We start from the raw sequence: 22,370 nt of genomic DNA, 5'->3' as shown, positions 1-22,370 counted from the left end.
CAGCTGAGATTTGAACCCGGAATTTTCGAATACATTTTCTTTAAACAAAAAACTAAAATCAACAATGACATGACAATTTACATGTTGTATATTTTATTTTGTTTAATTTCAATGATTTTTATGGCATTAAATTAATGCACAGCGTGATAATTGCACTTATTATTTAAGATGACTGCATAGAGAAATTAAGGCATGATAATCACAACCCCCAATTACTTGGTAAAGTTGGGATATTTTGTAAAATGCAGTAAAAGAAGAATCTGAATTGTTAATTCACTTAAATCTGTATGTATTAATTAGGATTTTAACATCATGGTTTACACTTGTGTTACATTCAAGATAGGAACAATAGTTTTTAATGTCAAACACACTCATTGACAATTTTGTATATCCAGTTCACCTCACTTGCACGTCTTTGGACTGTGGGAGGGAACAGAGCTCCCGGAGGAAACCCACGCAGACACGGGGAGAACATGCAAATCGAACCCAGGACCTTCTTGCTGTGAGGCAACAGTGCTACCCATCGAGCCACCAAGCCGACTTCAATTTTTTTTATGTAACTGATAAAAGTATTTTCAGTGTTTTCACTGATCAACATCAGAGTATTTTGTTAATATAAACACATTTAGAAATTGATGCTCAAAAAAATCTTTTTATTGTGTTTTACAAAACATCCCAACTTTTTTTGGAAATAAAGTTTAAACATTAGGACTAAAAAAATATTTTCCAATCATTGGCATGTCATAAAAACACCCCAAGCACTTTGCAGCAACTTTAATAAATGATTACAGCATCAGGCAGTTTACGGAGAGGAATAACGTCCACAGAACAGAATGCTGCGTGTGGGTTTATGCTGAATAAAGAAGAGGAAGGGGTGATCCGCCACAAAGCGCTCTGGAGGGAGAGGCAAACACCGGCACATCATGATGGCTGCAGTAGCTGCAGCTGCTTCAGTGCCTTCTTCATTCACCTCCACAAAAGCCTTATGCAACACCTCAGAGAGCACCAGGTCATTACCGGGAGACATGCGTGAAAAATCACACCTAGACGCATCGAAGGCATCCACCATGCCCATGCTGACGAGCAGCCGTTTCATGTCATAGGTCTCCTCCAGTTTAAACTGGGGCACAGCCACCTCTACCTCCACAGTGTCCATCATATCAGGCCGTGTCCATTCCAGAAACACCTCAGGTGTGAGGGTTTTCTCAAGCTGAGGACGTACAGACACACATATATTACATTTAAAAACAAGTACATATGTAAACACAGCTTATTCAGTTTGGACATAACGTTTAAAATTTACCTTCTGAAGCCCTGTAGTTTCATCTGCTATCTCAGTAGGAAGCATAATCAGCATGCTAAGCTCCTTTCCAATATACGGCATTTCTAGAACACGGCAGCCAACATCAGGAATGTAGGTCAGAGGAAACTTTGCCTTCTGATGCATCATCTTCACCGGCTTAGTTTCTTTCTGTAAATAATAGCATTAAATAGTGCACATATTAGGCATAAAAAACTGTTTGTGCACTGCTGGGATTTAGAATATTGTTTTGACTTTACTATGGTAAAGTACTTGTTTCTTATACACTTGTTTTTTTCTTTTGGCCACAGAGGATCTGATCTGCACACCAGACTTTTACGCAGGATGCCATTTCTGACACACACAGCCCTCCTAATTCTACATGGGCATGAGATCAGCACTGATAGTGCACTGACAAGTGCACCTTCCAATGGTTAGGCAGTTTTGGCAATCCCGCTCTCAGACATTAGCCAATCATGTCCATAGAGACGCCTGACCGGTCAATTTCACCACTGAGATTTGAACCCTGGATCCTCAGATCTCATCAATAGTGAGCTTGCGTACTTTACCTGCTGTGTGCCTGTTCTAATATACTGATATAATCACATAAAAATGTCAAAGATAACATAGATATTTAAAGTATTACCAGGTCAATTGTGGGACTAGTTTGATCTAATGTCACTATCACTACTGACTCAGTTTGTTAACAGCCAACAACGGTGTTACAATAAGACCCAGACATTCGATTCTTTTTATGTAAGCCCAGCACAGAGCCACAGTTCCAATCAACATGCAGCGTTCTGAATTGAGATTAAGTTTGTTTTAATAGCATGCAAATATATAAGCTGTACTGAATTCTCGGAACCAATTCTATGCCAGATGTTTTTCTGCCATCATCCTGCTTTCTACCATCGCTCAGGTTTTTATTCCATTTCTGTGCAAAACTATGACTGCTGGTGTTTCTTTTTTCTAACATGTGGTGGTACGTATAAAATAATATTGAAAAAATATATAATATAATAATAAAAAAGGAATTATAGAACATAAACTGTAATAGAGGATCAAAAGATGTTAAAACAATTGGTAAAAGCATATAATGAAGTGCCCACCTTGTTCAGCTTAAATGGAACCTCCTGTGTTCTGGCCACATCAAACTTCTTCTCCCAGCTTCCCTTAAAGTAGATAGCATTCACCAGGACAAGTCTGGTCATACTGTCAAGAATTCCTTCTGGCAGCAAGTTCTTGATCTTGTCTATGTTAAGGAATAAATTCACAACAACACATTATTAAAAGCATTTTATTTAGAAATAATAAATAATACTGTAAAAATATTACTACTATTATTACTAAATAACAACACATTATTAAAAGCATGGGAAGTCATTTTATTCAAAAATAATTAATAATAGTATATAAATACTACCACTATTATTAATAAATAACAAGAAAAACAATACTGCTCTAATTAACCTCATTTGTTTCTAATTGAAACCCTTATTTTTCCCACATGGGTAATATAGGTGTTGCATAACCTTTTGTATACGAAAAATATAAGAATTTAAATATCAGAATCATCATCATGTTTTCATCATCATGTTTTCTTTGTCTAATATTAAATTTTGTATGGGGAAACCTTGCAAAGTTCTGAAGCAGGCAAGAAAATCAGTATGGGGGCAAAACTTTTCTTGGCTAAACCATGAGTCTCTAATATATATTTTTTAATTTCATTATTAGCCAATACCATAGGCTAGCTACTGACCAGCCTATAATATAAAGTAACTACATAGATGTTTCTCACGTTTACAGTAAAGTAAAAATGTTAGTATAATTTATGAACCATAATTTGGCCAAATACTGTAATTCACTTAATAGTTGTAAAATAATACAAGTAACTGTAAAGAACTACAACAAACTTTAATATTCTCCTAGATCTGTTTTTCCAAGCATATAATACAGGTATACATCAATATAGGTCCCTTCATGTTTGTGTATGGTCACACTAGGAAAAGAAGTACTCCACTACTCAAAATTGATATCCTTAAGACTGTCAGACTGAAAAGTATGGACCACTGTATTATATACTGTATTAAATACTGCACAGTATTTTCTTACTAGACCTCAGCTCAATATGTCAGCAGACGAGCACCCAATGATTAAAGTTAACTGCAGTTTAGCATTAATGTTTTATCAGGTTTACAATAAATACATAAATAAAGAACTAACCTTTTGTTTGTTTCTCCACCCACGTATTGATGTGGACACGTGCAGCATCTGCCTTTGTTTGAAAATCAACAGCTTCCAGTTCAGCCTTGTAGTGGGTTTTTGTGTCAGCTAGAAATTTCTATAACAAGAATGTAATTAATAATTCACACATGTAAATAAATTCTATAAAATAAACTAATTTAAAGATGACAAGGCAGTGCACTATCAATTATTAACATGTTATTAAATAAACAGTTGGAGAATGATCTGTTGGTGTCTACAAGGGATGTTTAAATACTGCAACAAGAAGGTCCTCGGTTCGATCCCCAGTGTGTGTTCTCCCTGTGTCTGTGGGGGTTTCCTCCGGGAGCTCCGGTTCCCTCCCACAGTCCAAAAACATGCAAGTGAAATGAAGTGGAGATACAAAATTGTCCATGACTGTGTTTGACATTGAACTTGTGAACTTATGAACCTTGTGTAATGAATAACTATCTGATTTGTCATGAATGTAACCAAAATGTGTAAAACATGACGTTAAAATCCTAATAAATAAATAAATAAATATACTGAACATCTATGCATGTATAACCATGTTTAAAATAAAATATATAAATGTATAGAAAATCTCTGTAACTTTGTCAAGGTCAGGTTGTTGAACCTACAATTAACCAAGTACTCCAGAACTGTATGTAAGCATGCAAGCATTTTTTTTTGTTATTTCTACATTTTCAAGAATAAAAGATTAACCTGCACTTATTACATACACCAAGCTCAAGGCAGGTTTTCCACAGACTATCACTCAACCCTCTCTCTGACATAGCCAATCATATCTGTCTATCTAGACACCCGGCTGAGATTTGAACCCGGATGTTAGTGGTGGGAGGCTAGCATTATAAACCGCTGTGCCTCCCAAGCACCACATATAGATATAAAAGACTAACAGGCTAAATTATACTAGTGCAAGACTATCAGAAAGAAGTAAATTGATCATAATTACAGATTGTTTTTGCTGTGTTTTGCACTAAAAGAAATCTTAATGACATCTGAATGCCTTCATAATTTCTACATTGAATTACTGTACCACCTGTCTTAAATATCAGTCAAACATGTAAACTATGACACTAATAATATTATAGCTATTGTAGGTACTTCCACAGTAGTAGCATTAGCTTGTTTTTTCCCAATATTTATGAAAAGCACTGCGTTTATAGGTTCTTGTACAATACTGAAGTTCATGTCTTACCTCCACAAACTTGTAGGATTGTTCTCCATAAAGCCGATTTGCCAGGTTGAGGGCGTACGGGGCTCCTGCTTTGTTCAGTTCACTCATCAACTTGCAGAAACCAATATGAACATCATCCTGGGCTTTGCCAAATTGCAAAGACTAGGGAATTTGAATAAGGAGATAAAGTTAGAAACCTGTTGTCATTTAGTGTTGGGCTTATTATTGTTTTTCATCTAATTTGCATTACTAGCAACAACTTAGTATATAACAGTCAAGCAAATGCTTTAAGCATGTTATAAACTGTACATGGAACAATTATTGTTAATATTGTCCATACTTGTTTATTAAGCAAGCCCGCTATAGTATTTCCCAAGTAAATGCAGAATAACACTGAGGATCCCAGTTATCCACCACCAAAGAGAAGCACATTTTATGCCATGAAGTCTTTGAGCCGACCATCACCACCGTTACTGCTAAAATAATGCCCTTTTACCGTGCATGTTAGTGTCTCCACTAAGCATTTATATAATTTAACCTTTGATAAAGCCGCCGGTAACTGGAACTTCTGAGATTTTTGTGCCTGTTGTACCGGCACTGGTTGTTTAGATTGGGTTTTCTTTGCCTGTTGTTCTGGTGCAGCTTGTTTAGGTGCAGCTTGTTTGTTGAAGCACAAGACCTACAGTTACATATTAATCATGAGAATCGTAAAACCATTTATCACTACTGTACAGATTGTTGCAAGTGTCCGTATTATGAGCACTAAATTCAAAAGAGTATTACCCAAAAGGATACAGGATTAATCAGTGTCTGTATTACACACAAAGTCCCTCCTGCATATTGCTAAGAGACCAAAAAAGCAAACACTAAAGTGCTGTTTAAACAGTAGGTAAGAGGACCACACCCTGCTCTACACCCTACTCATTTTTTATGAGCATTTAACCTTTGAACAAAGACCTGACTTTTGTATTTTAATTTAAAATGCATATTTTTTTCTTAAATGAAGGTTGAGAACAATTCACTATTTATACTGTTTATACCTCTAAAGGTACTGAAACCACATTAACATGACTAGCATGTCAAAACAATACAAACAAAAACTATGCACTATTTTTGACATTATTTAGTACAGAGGAATGCCAATCAAGAGACAGCCTACGTATTTTCATACTGCTGTGTATCTTTCTGGTTGGTTAAAAACACTAAGCTGCTTCCAATTTACTTACTGTCCTTGTTTTATTTATTTTAAAAATTGACAAAAATAAAAGGCTACTAATGTAAAGTCACGGTGTTCATCTCACTGTATAAAACTACTGTTTTAAACAGTTGGTCCCACAGATTGTTCCATAGAACAAAATAGGGCCCTGGATTGGAGGAGTTGATTATGTGATTTATTACCGTTATGCATCAAATATACTTATACAGCAAAAAAATGTAAATATTTCTTCAGTGGAGTATCTACCATGGAGTTGTTATTAGCAGGATGCCTGTGGAGAAACACTGTTAAATGATTGCACTTCTGATCAAGTGTCACCATTTTCCCAAGGGACATTCTTTCCTAGTCCTTGTCTTGACTGAATCCTGCCTTATTAGCATAACAGAATCAGGATTTATTATTGTATAACCATAAACAAACATCAGATTATACTTATGTGAGGAAAAGCATACACCAATAAGTATGATATTAACATTTATGTATCACTTTTTGTAGTAAAATTTGTATCTGTATTTGCTGTAATATGAATAAACTTCTAATAGTTTTACCAAATTGGCACTGCGTGGGTTTCCTCCAGGAGCTCCGGTTTCCTCCCACAGTCCAAAGACATGCAGTCAGGTTAATTGAAGATACAAAATTATCCATGACTGTGTTTGACAATAAACTTGTGAACTGATAAATCTTGTGTAACCTGTAACTACCTGTCCTGTCATGAATGTAACCAAAGTGTAAAACATGACGTTAAAATCCTAATAAATAAATACAATACAAAATTAGCAAGTAGGCTCAGACAATCTGTAAAAAGATTAGTCTGTAGAAACCTATGAGAAATCCTGGCTTAAAGATGTGTAGGAATAAAAAACTACAAGAGTGAAGCAGAGATTCCTCTTCTTAATGATCTATAAACAGTACAAGTAAACATTATGTAGCACAAAGGATGCGCCCAGTAAATCACTTCCATGTGCATGTAAACCAGGGGTGGGGAACCTTTTACCCACTGAGGGCCAGATTAATAATTACATATCTGGTCACGGGCCACAGACTACAATGACGCAACATACAGCCAGATAATATAGGCTTTATAAATACATGATGCTGATGGTATGTAGTGTTTATATTTGATCTCAGACTTACCTTATCATAATTTCAATGTGACGGTTGTGAATGTTTGGTCTTGACCAGCTGTGGAATATCTGGGGGCAATGACGTCGTGGCAATGCGCAACTGGTATGTGGCAACAGGACTCGTATTTGTTATGTCTGTTGTCTCATCTAAAGTTTAATTAAATGCATAAAGCTCAGACAATAAAATCTAGGAAATATATGGCGGGCCACATTTGATTGAGCGGGGGGCCGTATATGGCCCACGGGCCGGAGGTTCCCCACCCCTGATGTAAACAATGTCTGTCTCTTATAACCATGGATGTGTGATGTACATGTTTGTTTTCATGGGTAAATTAAATGGTAAATTCATTTGTGTTTCATTTGTTTTTAAAATGTAGATTTAGGAGTCTTAGTAAAGCATTTCATGGATCGAGACAAATAGTCTAGATGGTCAGAGTTGATGTTAAAACACAGCATTATAAATACTGCATGTTCAGGCATCAAAGGTCAGTCTGCATTTGGGTTATAGTGGGTTTTGTAACCAGGACAACTTTATCAGTTTTAGCTAAACACAGAGTGATAAATGAGCAGTGAGACAGTAAAGGTGTGGCCAACTGGGTGTATCTAAAGATTGTGTTGAGTCATCAAAAGGTATCTGTGTAGTGAAATCACCCGTCAAATGGTGTGTTGGTCTAAAAAAACCTCTTTATGCTCACACTTTCAAAGAAGGATTTTCATACAAAACTGAAAAAACAAGAAAAAGCTGCACTGTACCGATATTTATCTGAGTGTGTTGTCAACAGCCTGTGTTAAAAGTCTTGTATATGCTGTTCATAAACCTGGGGATTTCTATGCACGTTATCAAGAGTAACCTAAAAAAGGCTGCTGGAATTTTGCCTAAATGAGAAACATTTTCCACAGACGTAATCTTCAGCAAAGTCTTATAAAAAGCCCTCACAGAATAGTAGGAGGTGTTGCTTATAAAAAAGCTCAAGACTTTGGAATGGAATGTTCAAGATGTTTATGGTCAGGTGTCCCTGTATGTTTACTCAAAGTAAACGAGAATAAAAAACACTTGAAGGGAGGCCGAGGGATTTGAGGCTGCGACACTAGTCCAAACAGCATAGTGATTGTCATGAAAACACTTTCTGTCTAAATGCTGGTACTGTAAGAAGAATTAAAAATCATGACCTATGCTAAACCAACAAGTTGAAATCATGAATGTGTGCATGTGAATAACTGATGTAAATTGGAAATGGAAAACAACTCAAATTTCATCTAAAAAACAATCCGAACACTTTATGACACAAGCACATTGTTGTGCCATGCAACTACTCACCACTGCAAATTCCTGCAACTACCTGGCAGCCAATTCAGTTTGATCTCACGTTACTCAGGGTGAACGAGAACAAGACTAGCTTTAGAAAAAAAAACCTCAAATTTGATCTAAAAAAAAAACTTTTATGACAAAAGCACATTGTGTCATATTTTTCACTTCCACTGGACAAAGCCCTCAGTGTTGCTCACTTCCACTAGTTTGATCATGTCTGTTGCTATCAACCCACCCACAACCTTAGATTCTCTACAATGTCCCTGTTATTCTTCTACTTTACAACCTCTATAACCTCTGGCACACCCTCACAGCAAACCTAACATAATCTCACCTGCTTTACACATGTACAACTCATTTTTTATGATTTACAAGCTGCGCCAGGCAACTTCTGCACTGACTCGTCTCTCGCCTCTGCTTGTTCATTTAACCAACTGTGTTCCCACTGTTTTTACTTCCTGATGTACTGATAAACTATTATTTTTATTCATGTTAACATTTAAAGTTAAAAACATACAACACCTGCATTATATATTAATTAATGCACACAAACAGAAAAACTGAAGTTGTTCAGACTACATACTTATTTCCAGTATAGTGTACACTTTAATACTACTGACTGTCTATGCACCTTTGTCTAATGTTTGTCACGTTTTTTGTCTATTGTCTTTGCACTATTGTCTTTTATATCTGCACAGGAGAAGTAGTCTGATAGTGTTTCATTACACTCTACAACCCTGTATTGATATAATGACAATAAGATTGAATTAAATTGAATTATATAATGTTTTTCCCAACCTCACACATCTGAGCTGCAGTGTTCCCTCCAGCTCCCAGAGTAACCATGGCCAGTGCTGAGGAGATGCTGAGGGGAGAATAGAACACATTGCCGGTTTTGTTGTTTTCATTGATCTTCTTAAAGAGATGAAGAGCAAAGTTAGTGTTTGCCACTGACAGGGACTCCATTTTTCGAAATCTGAGAAAGAAAAAAATAGCAATTTAAACTTTAGAAATAATATTTCAGCTTGCTTAAAGTGAGAGACACTTAAAACTGGTTATTGTTACTATTAAAGACAGAGTAGATCAGGTAAAATCCCTCCAGTGTTAACTGATTAACAAGCAAATTATGCAACAGATAACTATTGGATCCCCTCCAATTGATACTGTATCAAAATATCTTCCCATGATAAGGTGAACACTGTACATTTAAAACATTTTGAAGAACATTTAACAAATCCATAGCATTTTATCAGCTATACAGACCAGGTCTGTGGATGTAATGTTTGTATTTACAGCATGATAAATAGTTATCACTAGGGATCACGGTGATAAAGTACACTACTGCTGAGATCAAGAGATTCAGGGTTCAGATTGGCTAATGTCCATGGTGCAAAACTGCCTAGCCATTGGGAGTTGTACTTTTCAGTGCACTCTCAGTGCTGGTCACAAGCCCAGATTAAAATTAAAGGGTTCTGTCAGGAAGGGCATCAAGTGTAACAGTTGGTGACAGTAGGTAAAATGCAAATGAAAACAAAAAGCAGTAATTTGTCTTTTACAGGTTATTTATCAAAAAAACAACACAAAAAGAAGACAGAACCAACCTTATTAACTCTATTGACATAATAATTACACATTTGATGTCTGCAACACATTCAAAAAGGTGGTTCATAAAGGATTATAAAGAATTTTCATGATCTACAGTCCCCAAAATTATTAAAAGAAATTAAAAGAAATCTCTGTTCATATGGGGCAAGGACAAAAATCAGTACTGAATGCTGTGACCTTTAGTCCCTCAGACGGCTTCTGTAATAAATATAAGTCAAGTCAAGTCAACTTTATTTATATAGCGCTTTTTACAATATACATTGTCTCAAAGCAACTTTACAAAATCCAGGACCAACAGATACAAAAACCCCTGTTGAGCAAGCCGAGGGCGACTGTGGCAAGGAAAAACTCCCTGAAAATTACAGGAAGAAACCTTGAGAGGAACCAGACTCAGCAGGGCCCATCCTTCTTGGGTGGCCTGGAGGATACTTTAAATAAATACACGATTTACACAAATCATACAAACACAGAATTAAATGATCTTAAAGTCATAACTGGTAATAAATAGATAAATAAACAATTAAATAATAATAGAGTTGTTATCCGCTCTAGTCTTCAATAAAGTCTGTAGTGATTTCTTGTCGTTGCAATTACTCCAGACCAGTCACATCCGGCAGGAGCAGCATCATTGGCACTGCAGTCTCGACTTTAATCCTTAACCTCGGCGGGTAAACAGGTTTCCATCAGAATGCCCAGAATGCCCAAATATAACAACGTGGGCTCAGTGATATTTTGCAAAGCTTTTTAAAACGTGTGCTGAGGTCTGACAAGTCCACCTTTCAAATGATCTAAAACAATAATAGATTTTGTTTTCTTCAGACAAAGAGGAAATGACCATCCTGATTATTACTGCAAATTTCAAAAGCCAGTATCTGTTACAGTGTGGGGGTATGTTGGTGCCAATGACCTGTTAATGCTGAGGAGTAGATATGCATTTTGAAGCAACATTTACTTCTATCTAAATGACATCTCTGCGTGTTTTAGCAATACGGTGCCAAGCCACAGTTTGCAAATATTATAAAAATGTTTAGTAACACACCGTAGATGCTAGACTGGCTTGCCTGCAGTCCTGACCTGACTCCCAATGAAAACGTTTGGCACACAAAGTGTAAGCTGAGGTGTTATATGAAGCAAGAAAGAAACACAATCAACTTTGTACTGATTGTTATCTGATTGTCCAAGCATTTTGGAATTTGTTATGTAACGCTTTGTTCACAGTTATAGGTAAAAAGTCAAAAGACGTTTTCGAAGTGGATATGAAGTGGATACTGTGTCTTAAGAAACGCTCACTGGTGGGCAGATTTTGAACATGAAGTGCATTTATAAAAATCTTAAAACAAAAAGCATTTTTGCAAGTATTCATAAACACAGTACAGAAAGACTCTTTTTTGCAAACTGTGATATCTGCCAAAGGGGTGTTAATAAGTACTGCTTATCAGGGTGTCCAAACCTTTGCACATGCCAGAATTATAAATGTAAGTTGATTTTAATTTATCAAACTGCAAAACTGCAATATGACAGTATCATGAAATTATTCTTTTAAAATATATATATTTATTTCTTAACTTTTTGCTGTAATTGGTGGTATTTTTGCTTTGAAAATGAATGTCATTTATCTAGGTGTGTCCAAACCTTTCCATACACTTGTACTGTGCTGTGAGTTTAACTTAAGCTGCAGCAACTGAGACCTGCATCCACACCCATGAAATATTACTATAATAATAATCTTCGACCCAAAAGTGAGTCATTTTTTACTGCTTATAGTTTTATAATTTAATCATGTTTGATCACACACAGGTTAACATTCACACAGACCCTGTGCAGTCCTAATATTTTACATGTTGAACATGTAAACCGATCTTTTACACCACATACTTTACATATCAAAATGAGAAGAAGAGAAAGATAAAGGCTTTTAAACTGTAAATAAAATCACAAATTACCTTTACTGTAGCTGTAGTTCCTCCTGGTTTGAGTTGTTCTAGCTCAGTGCTCCAGCTCTAGTGGAAAACACAGGACTGTGAGAAAGCTCGGCTGTATTTATATGAGTTCTAAAGCTGCAGCACTGAACTAGACTTCACGGGTGTGGTCGTGACTCACGATGACACCCACGCGGGGTCAAACACACGGGTTCAAAATAGACAAAGTATTTCACAACACCACCCACAGCAATGCGGATATGACCGGTGTAGCGTGAAGAATTAACGCCGTAAAAACATGCCTCGCAAATTCATGGTGCCTTCAAGTGCTCCTGAAAATTCTCGTTTCAAAGTGTTATATAGTTGACTGCACTGTACAGTTTTGGAGAGGTTACGTCAAATGTACACGGAAATACACTTTAAGCATACAACTTTAAATTATTTGGCAAAAACACGCGCAACGTTTAAAAACTAAGTCAAGTAAGTAAATATTGTATAAAAAAAAGAATATAATAGTATTTAATTATTGACATTAGTTGAAGCAAACAACTCAAATGGTCCAAAGGACAGTAATATTTCGTCTGTTTTTATTTAATAATATTATATTAAATAAAAACAGACGAAATATTACTGTCCTTTGGACCATTTGAGTTGTCTAATAATAGTCTTCACATTCACAGCCACTGTTTTAAAAATACTTTAAAAGTAGTAACGGCTTACTACTGATATTTATTGTACTGTTATAAGAAAGTAACAAATCATTAATATAAATGGAATATATTTGAAATTCATTTTAGGTAAAGCATTCGGGTCGCCTCACAGCAAAAAGATCCTGGGTTCGATCCCCAGGTGGGCCGGTCCGGGTCCTTTCTGTATGGAGTTTGCATGTTCTCCCCGTGTCTGCGTGGGTTTCCTCCGGGAACTCCGGTTTCCGCCCACAGTCCAAAAACGTGCAAGTGAGGTGAATTGGAGACACTAAATTGTCCAAGACTGTGTTGGACATAACCTTAAGAGGTGATGAACCTTGTGTAACGAGTAACTACTGTTCCTGTCATGAATGTAACCAAAGTGTAAAACATGACGTTAAAATCCTAAACCGTTACTGGTTGTGCCACACTTGGTAGTAAAAACTGCTATTAAACATTTATAACAGCTGGTGTTGAGTCTTTTAAGTCATAGAGGAATTATGTCCCACTCTTCTTTGCAGAATTGATTTAATTCAGGTTCTTCAAAGAGTTTCAAGCATGAACTGCCCATTTAAGATCTTGCCATAGCATCTCAGTGGGATTCAAGTCAGGTTTTTGACTCGGCCACTTCAAAACCTTTTTTTTTCTTTTGAGGCATTCAGAGATGGATGTTTGACTGTTGGGATGATGTTCTTATGGAGAAATCTGGTCTCAGCTTTATGCCACATGTAACGTGACCCATGTCTTCCAAAACTTTTCACCTTTAGTTCTTTAAATTTTTCCATATTTGTGGATAATTACTCTCACTCTGGCTCTCAGCAATGACTTTTTCCATACCGATGGATTTCAATGACTTTGTTTTGTCTGTCTTTAAATTTCTTTAGAATGTGGGATCATGTGCTGTTTGTTGAGAACTCCTAACTTGCTTCACAGGTCCTGTTTAAGTGATGTGTAGATCCAGCAGATCTGGCAGTAATCATACCCGGGTGTGGATAGAGAAGTTAAACCCAGTAGTTTAATTTAGTAGCTAAGGAAATATGAAATCTGGGACAGATGCATATTTACTCCTGTGTTACATCACCTTTCCTATTATTTACACTTGTTAATGGTTTGGGGTCTGAATTTGCTAACCTGTTTTGCAGGTGGCTTTGTTTGCCCATTCTTGCTTTATACAAGGCTTCAAACTGCTTATACATCTGCTCAACAGGCTGTGATTGCATTTGTCTGATTCTTCTATTCATGCTGCACCATACATTTTGAACAGGAGACAGATAATGGACTGCAGGCAGGCCGGTCAAGTAAAATCTGATGAGACAAATTTACTTTTATAGTCAAGCATACACACAAAGGCTCTACAAAACTATGCTATTGTATTGAGGTTTAACATTGTCTTGCTGAAATAGCCTTGGACTTCCTTGAGAATGCACTTTACCTTGATGGCAAATTAACTTTTTTTGTTATTTACAAAACACAATCAAGTTGTTCAGCCAAAACATTAATCTAAGCTTCAAGAAAATAAACCTAACTTTTATTGTCCTAACTTTTCCGGAAAATAATGTTTGTAAATCACAAACTTCCATCATTTGCATTAAATTTCATTTAGAATTTTTTTCTTCTTGCTAACACAAACAAACAAGTGCTTTTTATTTCAATATTAACATTAACATAATATCTGATGTGTTCTTTTTTCTATTTTCCAGTCGGTGTGTGATCTGTCAAACCATCATTTGTCCTGACATTTCTTTTCTTTACACATGGTCGAATGCCTGATTTTTGTCATTGTACCTGGCAAAAGAAGCAGGTCTTGGTACGATAAAATACACAAAACTTACTATTTTATTCATATAAGATAAGACTTTTATTGATCCCCTTAAGGAAATTAAATCCCCTTAGGGAAATTAACTAGTATTAACTAGTATATACAACAACAAAAAAATTATATTTATTGTTTTGATATGGTTTATAGGTGTCAGAGGTGTCACAAAGAGCCTGATCGAATGATTAGTTGAATCTGGCATTTTGCATGGAAAACACTTTTCATACTGTTAGACCTCACAAAGAGAAGGCTGGTGTGTCATTTTGGGGGTAATACACAGATCAACAAATTAAGTCACACGCTAAATTGTTACTTTATTATTTTACCAATTCTAGCACAGATAAAACATTGGTAAATATTTTCATTCATATTATATTAAACTCCAAACTGGATGCAGTGTGTGATCAGTGAAGGTATAAGCCCATTGAAAGCAGCATGAATCACAGTAATGCTTAATATAGTATCATTATATTAATGCATATCGTCTTTACAGTATACGTAATTCAATAACAATAACTTTAAAACTGTATAGTTTATCTTTTGAACTGCAGTGCATTTTTATTTTCTTAATCATCCAATTTTCTTGATGCAGACTGTAAGATTATTAAATGAACAATGTAAGTTCGTTGTATGTAAGTTCAATGTAAGGCGGGGCCAGTGATAGCTCAGTGGTTAAGGTACTGGACTAGTAAACAGAAGGTTGCCGGTTCAAGCCCCGCCACTGTTGGGTCCCTGAGCAAGGCCCTTAACCCTCAATTGCTCATTGTGTTCCGCTCACTGTGTAAGTCGCTTTGGAAAAAAGCGTCTGCTAAATGCTGAAAATGTAAACGTAAAAGTTGATTATGATACTGTAAAGTAAATGAAGGCCGAAGGCACAGAATGTTATGTACAAAGGGTTAAGCAAAGTCACTGTATAAAGAATGGAGCAGATAAGTAGAAAACCAGTGTGTATGGGCCAGCTGACATGTATGCTGACTGCAGCAGAAAGAGACTGGACTATGCCTTAGTTGATTAAGACTTGATGAAATCAGTTTGAGAACAAAGAATGTGTAAGAATGTGAGCGACGCCCCTGGCATAGATAAGGGGACTATAAGAGCGTGTATGGAGAGACAATCGGGACTCTTTTTTTGCATGCGCCTGATATTAGGTAAAAGAGAGTCCTCGGCCGAGCTGTTGTAGCCTTGACTTTCCTACAATTTGTAATAAACAAATTTGTTAACTTTTAACTGAAGTAAAGTGATCTTCCCAATTAAAAAACACACCTAATCTATATTTAGCCATCAATCATCTATCTTCAGGTTGTGTATTCATGGTTGGATGCCTTATCTATTGCCTAATGTGCCTAATATGGCCTAATCTGGTGACACTGAAACTTTAGATTTATTTTACATATTATTCATTGTAACTACTGGTTATCAAAACTGCTTCACAGGTTCACCAAAATATGAAGATAAATATGAAGAGTTTAATTTTAACCACTCTTTCATTTACTTACCAAAGCACTAGACATAGTTATAAACAATGAAGTTTGAAAGATAGTTATGAAAATGCTATTAAAAAGTTCATGTTTTTTAACTTACAAATTAAAGAATGAGTCTCTTATCCATTCTTAATGCATGTTTACCACCTGTGACCTTGTTGGATGGACATTTCCCTAAAAGTTTGGGCTGCTTATCGACACCTTTCAAGGAAGTATATGTGGGGGTCAGACATGAGCTTTTAGTCCTGTAATTAACAGGAACTTGATGAGTATTCAAGCTTTGGTTTGGGTGTAGATGTCCTTTATTGTTGGTGCTATGCAGAGTCTGTGTTTTCATGGTGGCTAATTGTGAATGCTGTTAAATCACAGAAACAAACAAAATCTGAACAATTGAACAATCTGAGTGCAGCTTAACATTTCCTATAAAACAGCTTTTTAAATGGGTGCTTTCTATTATAATTATTAGCATCCTTCAGCTTCCCCAGCATACCCTTCATCTGTGCATCAGTTTTCTGGACATTATTAAGAATGTAGTCCATCATAGAGGCCTGTTCTTCTACCAGCATGGCTATATCCAAAAACACTTCATGGATGCTCCTAATGCGGCTTTCCAGCTCCAGCAGCTCCATGTGACGGCTTTCGATTTGGTTTAGTGCGGATCGTGCTGTTCTGCCCTCTATTAAGATGTTTTCACTGAAGACGTTCCACTGGTTGTTCTCCAGCATTTGCTCAATCTGCTCATTTGTCACCCCTCTCCCCACAATCTCCATCTGCCTCTGGATGTGCATTTTGCACGTCTCCTTGTGGCTCATCTCTATCTTGTTGTATTCCATCATTGCATCACGGAAGCTGTTGCTCATATTAGCATATTGCGTTCTCGCTATTCGAGATATTGCTGTGTCAGTGCCATATTTGTTCTCCAGTTCTTTAGCATGCTTTTCCATTGTGCGAAGACGTGCCAGTATGTTTTCAGCCTGGGTCTTGATGCCTGCAGTAATGCCATTAGTGTCTTGTTGGAAAGTTGCAGAGTTTGGTAAATCAGCATGAACTTGAGAGTAGTGCTCGCTAAGATGCTTCACATCCAAATGTATAAGCTGAATATCACGACGAATGTTCTGAACCTCCTCAAAAACAGCCTCCATCTCAGAGTCAGGGTTATGATCCTGAGAAGTCTTCCTCTGATGCTCCTTTCTTGAAGAAGAGTCTGCTGTGGCATTTCCCAGCTCCCTTATATTGACACTGGATGCTGAGTATGCCTGAAGGTGGCTTAGTCTGTCTCTCATAGCTGTGAACACTGGTTAAAGATAAATGTATATATGTCAAAATTCAATTAACAATGTCATAACACACTGCAGTACAGTTTTTGAGAACTATTTGCATATTATTTACTTGCCAAACAAGACAGAATTGTCTGCACATCAGTGATCACGGTGAATGTTCCCCTTGTTTTTCTTCACTATAATTTAATATTTTTGTATTATCAATATTTATTCAAGCTATACACCGATGAGGCAAACAATACGACCACCTCCTTGTTTCTACACTCACTCTACACTGAGAATAGTCCACCAACCAAAAATATATCCAGCCAACAGCGCCCCATGGAGGGCGTCCTGTGACCACTGATGAAGGTCTAGAAGATGACCAACTCAAACAGCAGCAATAGATGAGCAATCGTCTCTGTCTTTACATCTACAAGGTGGACCAACTAGGTCGGAGTGTCTAATAGAGTGGACAGTGAGTGGACGCGGCATTGAAAAACTCCAGCAGCGCTGCTGTGCCTGATCCACTCATACCAGCACAGCACAACACACACTAACACACCACCACCATGTCAGTGTCACTGCAGTGCTGAGAATGATCCACCACCTAAATAATACCTGCTCTGTGGTGGTCCTGTGGGGGTCCTGACCATTGAATAACAGAGTTAAAGCAGGCTTAAAAGGTATGTAGAGAAATAGATTGACTACAGTCAGTAATTGTAGAACTACAAAGTGCTTCTATATGGTAAGTGGAGCTGATAAAATGGACAATGTGCGTAGAAACCAGGAGGTGGTTTTAATGTTATGACTGATCGGTGTATTTATCTTGGTTTTACAAGCATTTAATATTATGGCATAGGTGCCAAGTGTTTTAGTTAAATGTTAAATGTTTTGATAGGTGTGACTAAAGTGACTAAAGTGAAATTTGCATTTATGGGAAGTACATTAATAAATATGGAAGTAAATTGAGGTCACAGGGGAACATTAAGGCGTTTGGCTGGCGTTGTGGTAAAACATGCTAGTCCAGCCTGCCCAGATCTTGAGTTCTCGAGTTCGAATATCAGCTCTGCTATAAAGCATCTTTCTGAAAAAGTTAGGACATTTTGTGAAATGTAATAAAAATAAGATAGATCTTATAGATAAAATCTTATAGATTTCTTGATATGGTAAATCTCTTGAAACTTACTTGAACCAACAGTGCAAAGTACAAAGAAATGGCTACTATTGTTCTGGTTGACTAATTTGATTGTATTTAATAAATACAAATATATTTAAAATCTGATGCCTGTTTATAGAATAATTAATTTGCCCTGTTTTCCACAATACATAGGTGAATTGGTAACAGGTGACGGAATCATGATTAGATATAAAAAGAGGATCCAGTGAAGGTTCAGTGTTTGCAAGCAAACAGTGGCCAACCACCCATGTAACCACAACTACCATTAGACACCACCTCTATGCCAACAGATTATTTGTAAGGCTTGTCTTCTATCCTAAAATATAAGCACCTGGAGTTTACCAAATGTCCTTGGCACTGGGACCATGTTTTGGTCAGATTAAATGAATATTGAACTTTTTGGCAACAAAGGTGGGTTTGGCGTAAAAAGAAGGATAAACTAAAAATAACCTGATACCCATTGTTATGTTATAGTATGGTGAAGGGTCTGTGATGTTGTGGAAGGCACTGGGAGCCATGTTAGGCTACATTCAATACCAGGACAATAATCCAAAGCCCTTAATCTCTCAAGATGAAACAAAAAGTACCCACAACAGTAGTTCAGAACTAACCCACTTCTGCTGAAAACTTGTGCAGCTTCTAACTGAAGCACTTAGAGAAAAAGTAACACAGTAACATGCTCTTATAGTGTGATACATTTTGCATTATTTTTTCATTATTAATTCTTAAGTGGCTCGAATTAAGTTTGAAAGTATGAATAAGTCAAATAAAAACGGTGAGTAACAAAGCGCAACAGATGAAATAAGCAAGTTTGTTTTTAATCTACATTTTTATTTTATTTCTTTTTTCTATTTTATTGATGCATTTTCTCCCAATTTAGCGTACTCAATTTGTCTTCCACTGCTGAGGGATCCCCAATTGCAATCTAGGTGGGTATGTTGCACCCCACGCCTCCACCAACCCGCGCGCAGTCCTCAGCAGAACCCTTTTTCATCCATGCATTCTGCACAGGTGCCTCTCCACCTGCTAATCAGGGTCCTTACACAGCATTTGAAGACCCCACCCATGTAGTCTGGTCATCCCGCCCTAGCAGAAACGTGTCTGCTGTAGGCACTGCCAATTATGCTTACTAGATGGTGCCCAGCCGACCGGTGGCAACGCCGAGTTTTGAACCGAGGAATTCAGAATCTTGGCGCTGGTGTGCTAGTGGAATATCCCGCTGCGCCACCTGGGCACCTCTACATTTTTATTTTTACATTTTTCAATATAAGCTGTTGAGCAATACTACATATGTATGTATGTTTTTATAGAGCTACATAAAACTATTCGATTGAAAATGCTGTCTATACGAATGTTTTTTCTTGTATTTTTAGTTCTTACATTTACATTTTCGAAATTTAGCAGACGCCTTTATCCGAAGCGAATTAAAGCACTGTGACAGTATAGAGTCTAAGCAATTGAGGGTTAAGTGCCCTGCTTAGGGGCCCAACAACAGCAACCTGGCAGTGGTGGGGCTTGAACCAGTGACCTTCTGATTACTAGTCCAAGACCTTAACCTCTAGGCTACAACGTCCCTTGTATTTAATTACATAATTGTTTATACATATATAATTACAAAACAAACAATTACATAGTTTTTGATCAGCACACACGCACACATACATAAAATAACTTAATTATAAAAGCTGCCTATACAAATAATTATTCTTGAATTTTTAATATTTGTATTTAATTACTAACAAAACCTAAACATCAGTACAGTACTCTTCCCTTTTTTTAAATAAACCAAATTCCTGTCGTATTTAAAATCCTAAACTTTACGTATGTATTTAAAAATCACACTTTGAATGTATTTTAACAGCCTACATGCTACATATGACCGTGAAACAGAAGAATAAAACACTTTACTTACTATTCTGCAGCTCTTTGTTGTGCGGCGACACGGATGCAGGTGAGTGACACCGGCGGTTATGGTGGGTGTGTTCAAACGAACTGGCTTTTACACACCGCTGATCTTACCGTCATACACACACCTAAATGCTACCACCAACCAGCTGTGATGATGATTTGTAGATCTGCGCAGTTTGCCTGCATGTATTGTTTTCCACTAAACACGACTTAGTTACACACCTCAAGAGGGTAGCAAACCTACAATTTTATTACCCTGATGTTTCCTCGTTTGTAACGTCTCAGACCTGTTTTTGACATCCATTTTACAGCTGAATGGGTGCTAACTGGTGGGCTGAATTACAAACTGCATTCTACTGCATTTAATACTTTTAAAATGAGGTGAATGGGGACATTTATTTTGTTTTGGCGAGCATATAATCATTAAAATAACCAATGTTAATATTTATTAAGTAAAAAAAGAATAAAGAAGGACAGATACTCTTTTCCTGGCCTTTTCCTTTGATTGTTTTCACCGTCCTTGCTTAACTCCTAATAGAACTAGTCTACTGCTTTCTATTTAAATACGGTTAAGGTTTATATTGGACATTTGTCTGATATTTGAGTTTCTTTCTTCTTGTTCTAGGTTAATAAGCATCTTAGATCAGCCTAAACAATGAAGAAACTACATTCACATATATTTTAGTTAACATAACTTCTTTGAAGCCACGTACATCTGAGTTAAAATATTAAGGGAGCGTCTATAAAGTGCAGGAAAAATGCATCAAGGGTTGTAGTAGTTACCTAGTGACATGTACCACTTACTACACCTGCAGTACAACATAAAAGTCCAACAGTATAATTACAATAAAAAGTCAAAAGCTCTAAAGAAAATGAAATGTGAATTTTAATATAATAAAGATTTTAGTACTATTTATACTGCTCATACTACTACCTACCTACTACAACTGCATTACAAAGTAAAAGTCTTGCAGTATAGTTACAGTAATAAATCATATTGTTAAGAATCATTACATTTTACTTTATTCGCATTAACCACTTCACTCTGGTTCCAGGTTGCGACGTCTGGTTCCATTGGGCACAAGGTAAGAACACCCTAGACATGAGGGCAATCCATCTCAGGGCTTAAGCCATCCACTCAGCCATGTCTTTGTTGATGCCAGCACCACTAAGATTCATACCTAGATCTCAGTGTTAGTTGGATAGCATTATAGACCACTGAGCCACCCGAGTGCCTCTAAACATCATTAAATGTAAATATTTATTTAATAAAGGTTATAGTAGTTACCTTGGGTCATGTACTGCTTTCTACAACTGCCTACAGTAATACACAACTTTTTTAAAGAATAACTTAAAACATGAATTGTACATTTTTATATTATAAAGGCTGTAGTTATCGAGAGCAATGTAATACTACAAATTAATTACAAAATAAGAGGACTTTTATTCTGTAATACAGGTGTAGTAAGTAGTTCATGCCACTAAGTAACAACTTTTATTGTATTAAAATACATTTAATTTTTTTTAAGGATTTATGATTTATTACTGCAGTTATACTGCATGGCTTTTATTTTGTAATGTAGGTGTAGGAAGAGGCACATGTCACAATGTAAATACGACAACCTTTACAGCATTTTAAACAGTTAAACCCCCTTTAGTATTTTAATGCAGATATAAATTTTTTTTTAGAAAACCGTGATACCTAAAAATTAACTAAAGTTTTAACAGTGTATTTGATTGTAGTTTGTACATTGTTTACTGCAGAGTTAGTTTATGCAGTTGTATTTTTTTTTTGGATGTTGACTGACCGAGATCGAGAGGAGAGAAACTCAGATATTAGGTGAATGTCCAATGTAAAACCAACTTAACTGCTTAAGTTTTTATGTTTATTCATCACTTTCCTCTCAATCATCTTCAATACTTTAATTTTCCCTTCTTCTTTTACTTTTTTACTGTTTCTTCACATTGTCTTCAGACTTTTTCTTTACATGGCCTTCTTCCTCTATGAAAATCTATACAATCAGCCAGGTTGTGCATTTACCAAATCATTTTATTTCTTTCTTATTCAGAAATAATAACACGTCAAAATGGACAAAAGATGACAGATGGATGGATGGATGGATGGATGGATGGATAGATAAAC

The 22,370-nt window shown here is 36.5% G+C and overlaps 2 protein-coding genes across 4 annotated transcripts; both read right to left on the bottom strand.

Moving 5' to 3' along the window:
• Nucleotides 1-92: 92 nt before the first annotated feature.
• On the bottom strand, nt 93-13,756 carry LOC134320754 (leukocyte elastase inhibitor-like). Of its 3 annotated transcripts, XM_063002343.1 has the most exons (9): nt 13,715-13,756; nt 11,922-11,978; nt 9,172-9,349; nt 5,263-5,403; nt 4,746-4,886; nt 3,524-3,641; nt 2,410-2,552; nt 1,304-1,471; nt 93-1,210 (listed from the first exon to the last, which is right to left on the bottom strand). In XM_063002343.1, the coding sequence occupies exons 3-9, from the start codon at nt 9,337-9,339 to the stop codon at nt 803-805; spliced, it is 1,287 nt and encodes a 428-aa protein (XP_062858413.1). In that variant the 5' UTR covers nt 9,340-9,349; nt 11,922-11,978; nt 13,715-13,756; the 3' UTR covers nt 93-802. The 3 variants fall into 3 exon arrangements, with proteins under 3 accessions (XP_062858413.1, XP_062858412.1, XP_062858414.1); XM_063002342.1 differs by lacking the exon at nt 13,715-13,756 and having other exon boundaries at nt 11,922-12,059; XM_063002344.1 differs by lacking the exons at nt 5,263-5,403; nt 13,715-13,756 and having other exon boundaries at nt 11,922-12,057.
• Nucleotides 13,757-15,971: 2,215 nt separating this feature from the next.
• LOC134320121 (syntaxin-11-like) lies at nt 15,972-17,166 on the bottom strand. Its single transcript, XM_063001434.1, has one exon. The coding sequence runs from the start codon at nt 17,161-17,163 to the stop codon at nt 16,291-16,293; it is 873 nt and encodes a 290-aa protein (XP_062857504.1). The 5' UTR covers nt 17,164-17,166; the 3' UTR covers nt 15,972-16,290.
• Nucleotides 17,167-22,370: the final 5,204 nt, after the last annotated feature.

The sequence above is a fragment of the Trichomycterus rosablanca genome, chromosome 9 (genome assembly GCF_030014385.1).
Source record: "Trichomycterus rosablanca isolate fTriRos1 chromosome 9, fTriRos1.hap1, whole genome shotgun sequence".
NCBI lineage: Eukaryota > Metazoa > Chordata > Actinopteri > Siluriformes > Trichomycteridae > Trichomycterus > Trichomycterus rosablanca.
The sequence above is the reverse complement of the archived record's forward strand: the minus strand, read 5'-3'. Positions and strand labels throughout refer to the sequence as shown.

What these genes read in the sequence shown, in the direction of transcription:
- LOC134320121 (XM_063001434.1), bottom strand. Translation starts at nt 17,163, where the DNA reads ATGAGAGACAGACTAAGCCACCTTCAGGCATACTCAGCATCCAGTGTC.
- LOC134320754 (XM_063002343.1), bottom strand. Translation starts at nt 9,339, where the DNA reads ATGGAGTCCCTGTCAGTGGCAAACACTAACTTTGCTCTTCATCTCTTT. An exon ending in AATCCTACAAGTTTGTGGAG is followed by an intron (nt 3,642 to 4,745) that starts GTAAGACATGAA and finishes TTCTTGTTATAG; the next exon opens with AAATTTCTAGCTGACACAAA. An exon ending in AAACTACAGGGCTTCAGAAG is followed by an intron (nt 1,211 to 1,303) that starts GTAAATTTTAAA and finishes GTACGTCCTCAG; the next exon opens with CTTGAGAAAACCCTCACACC.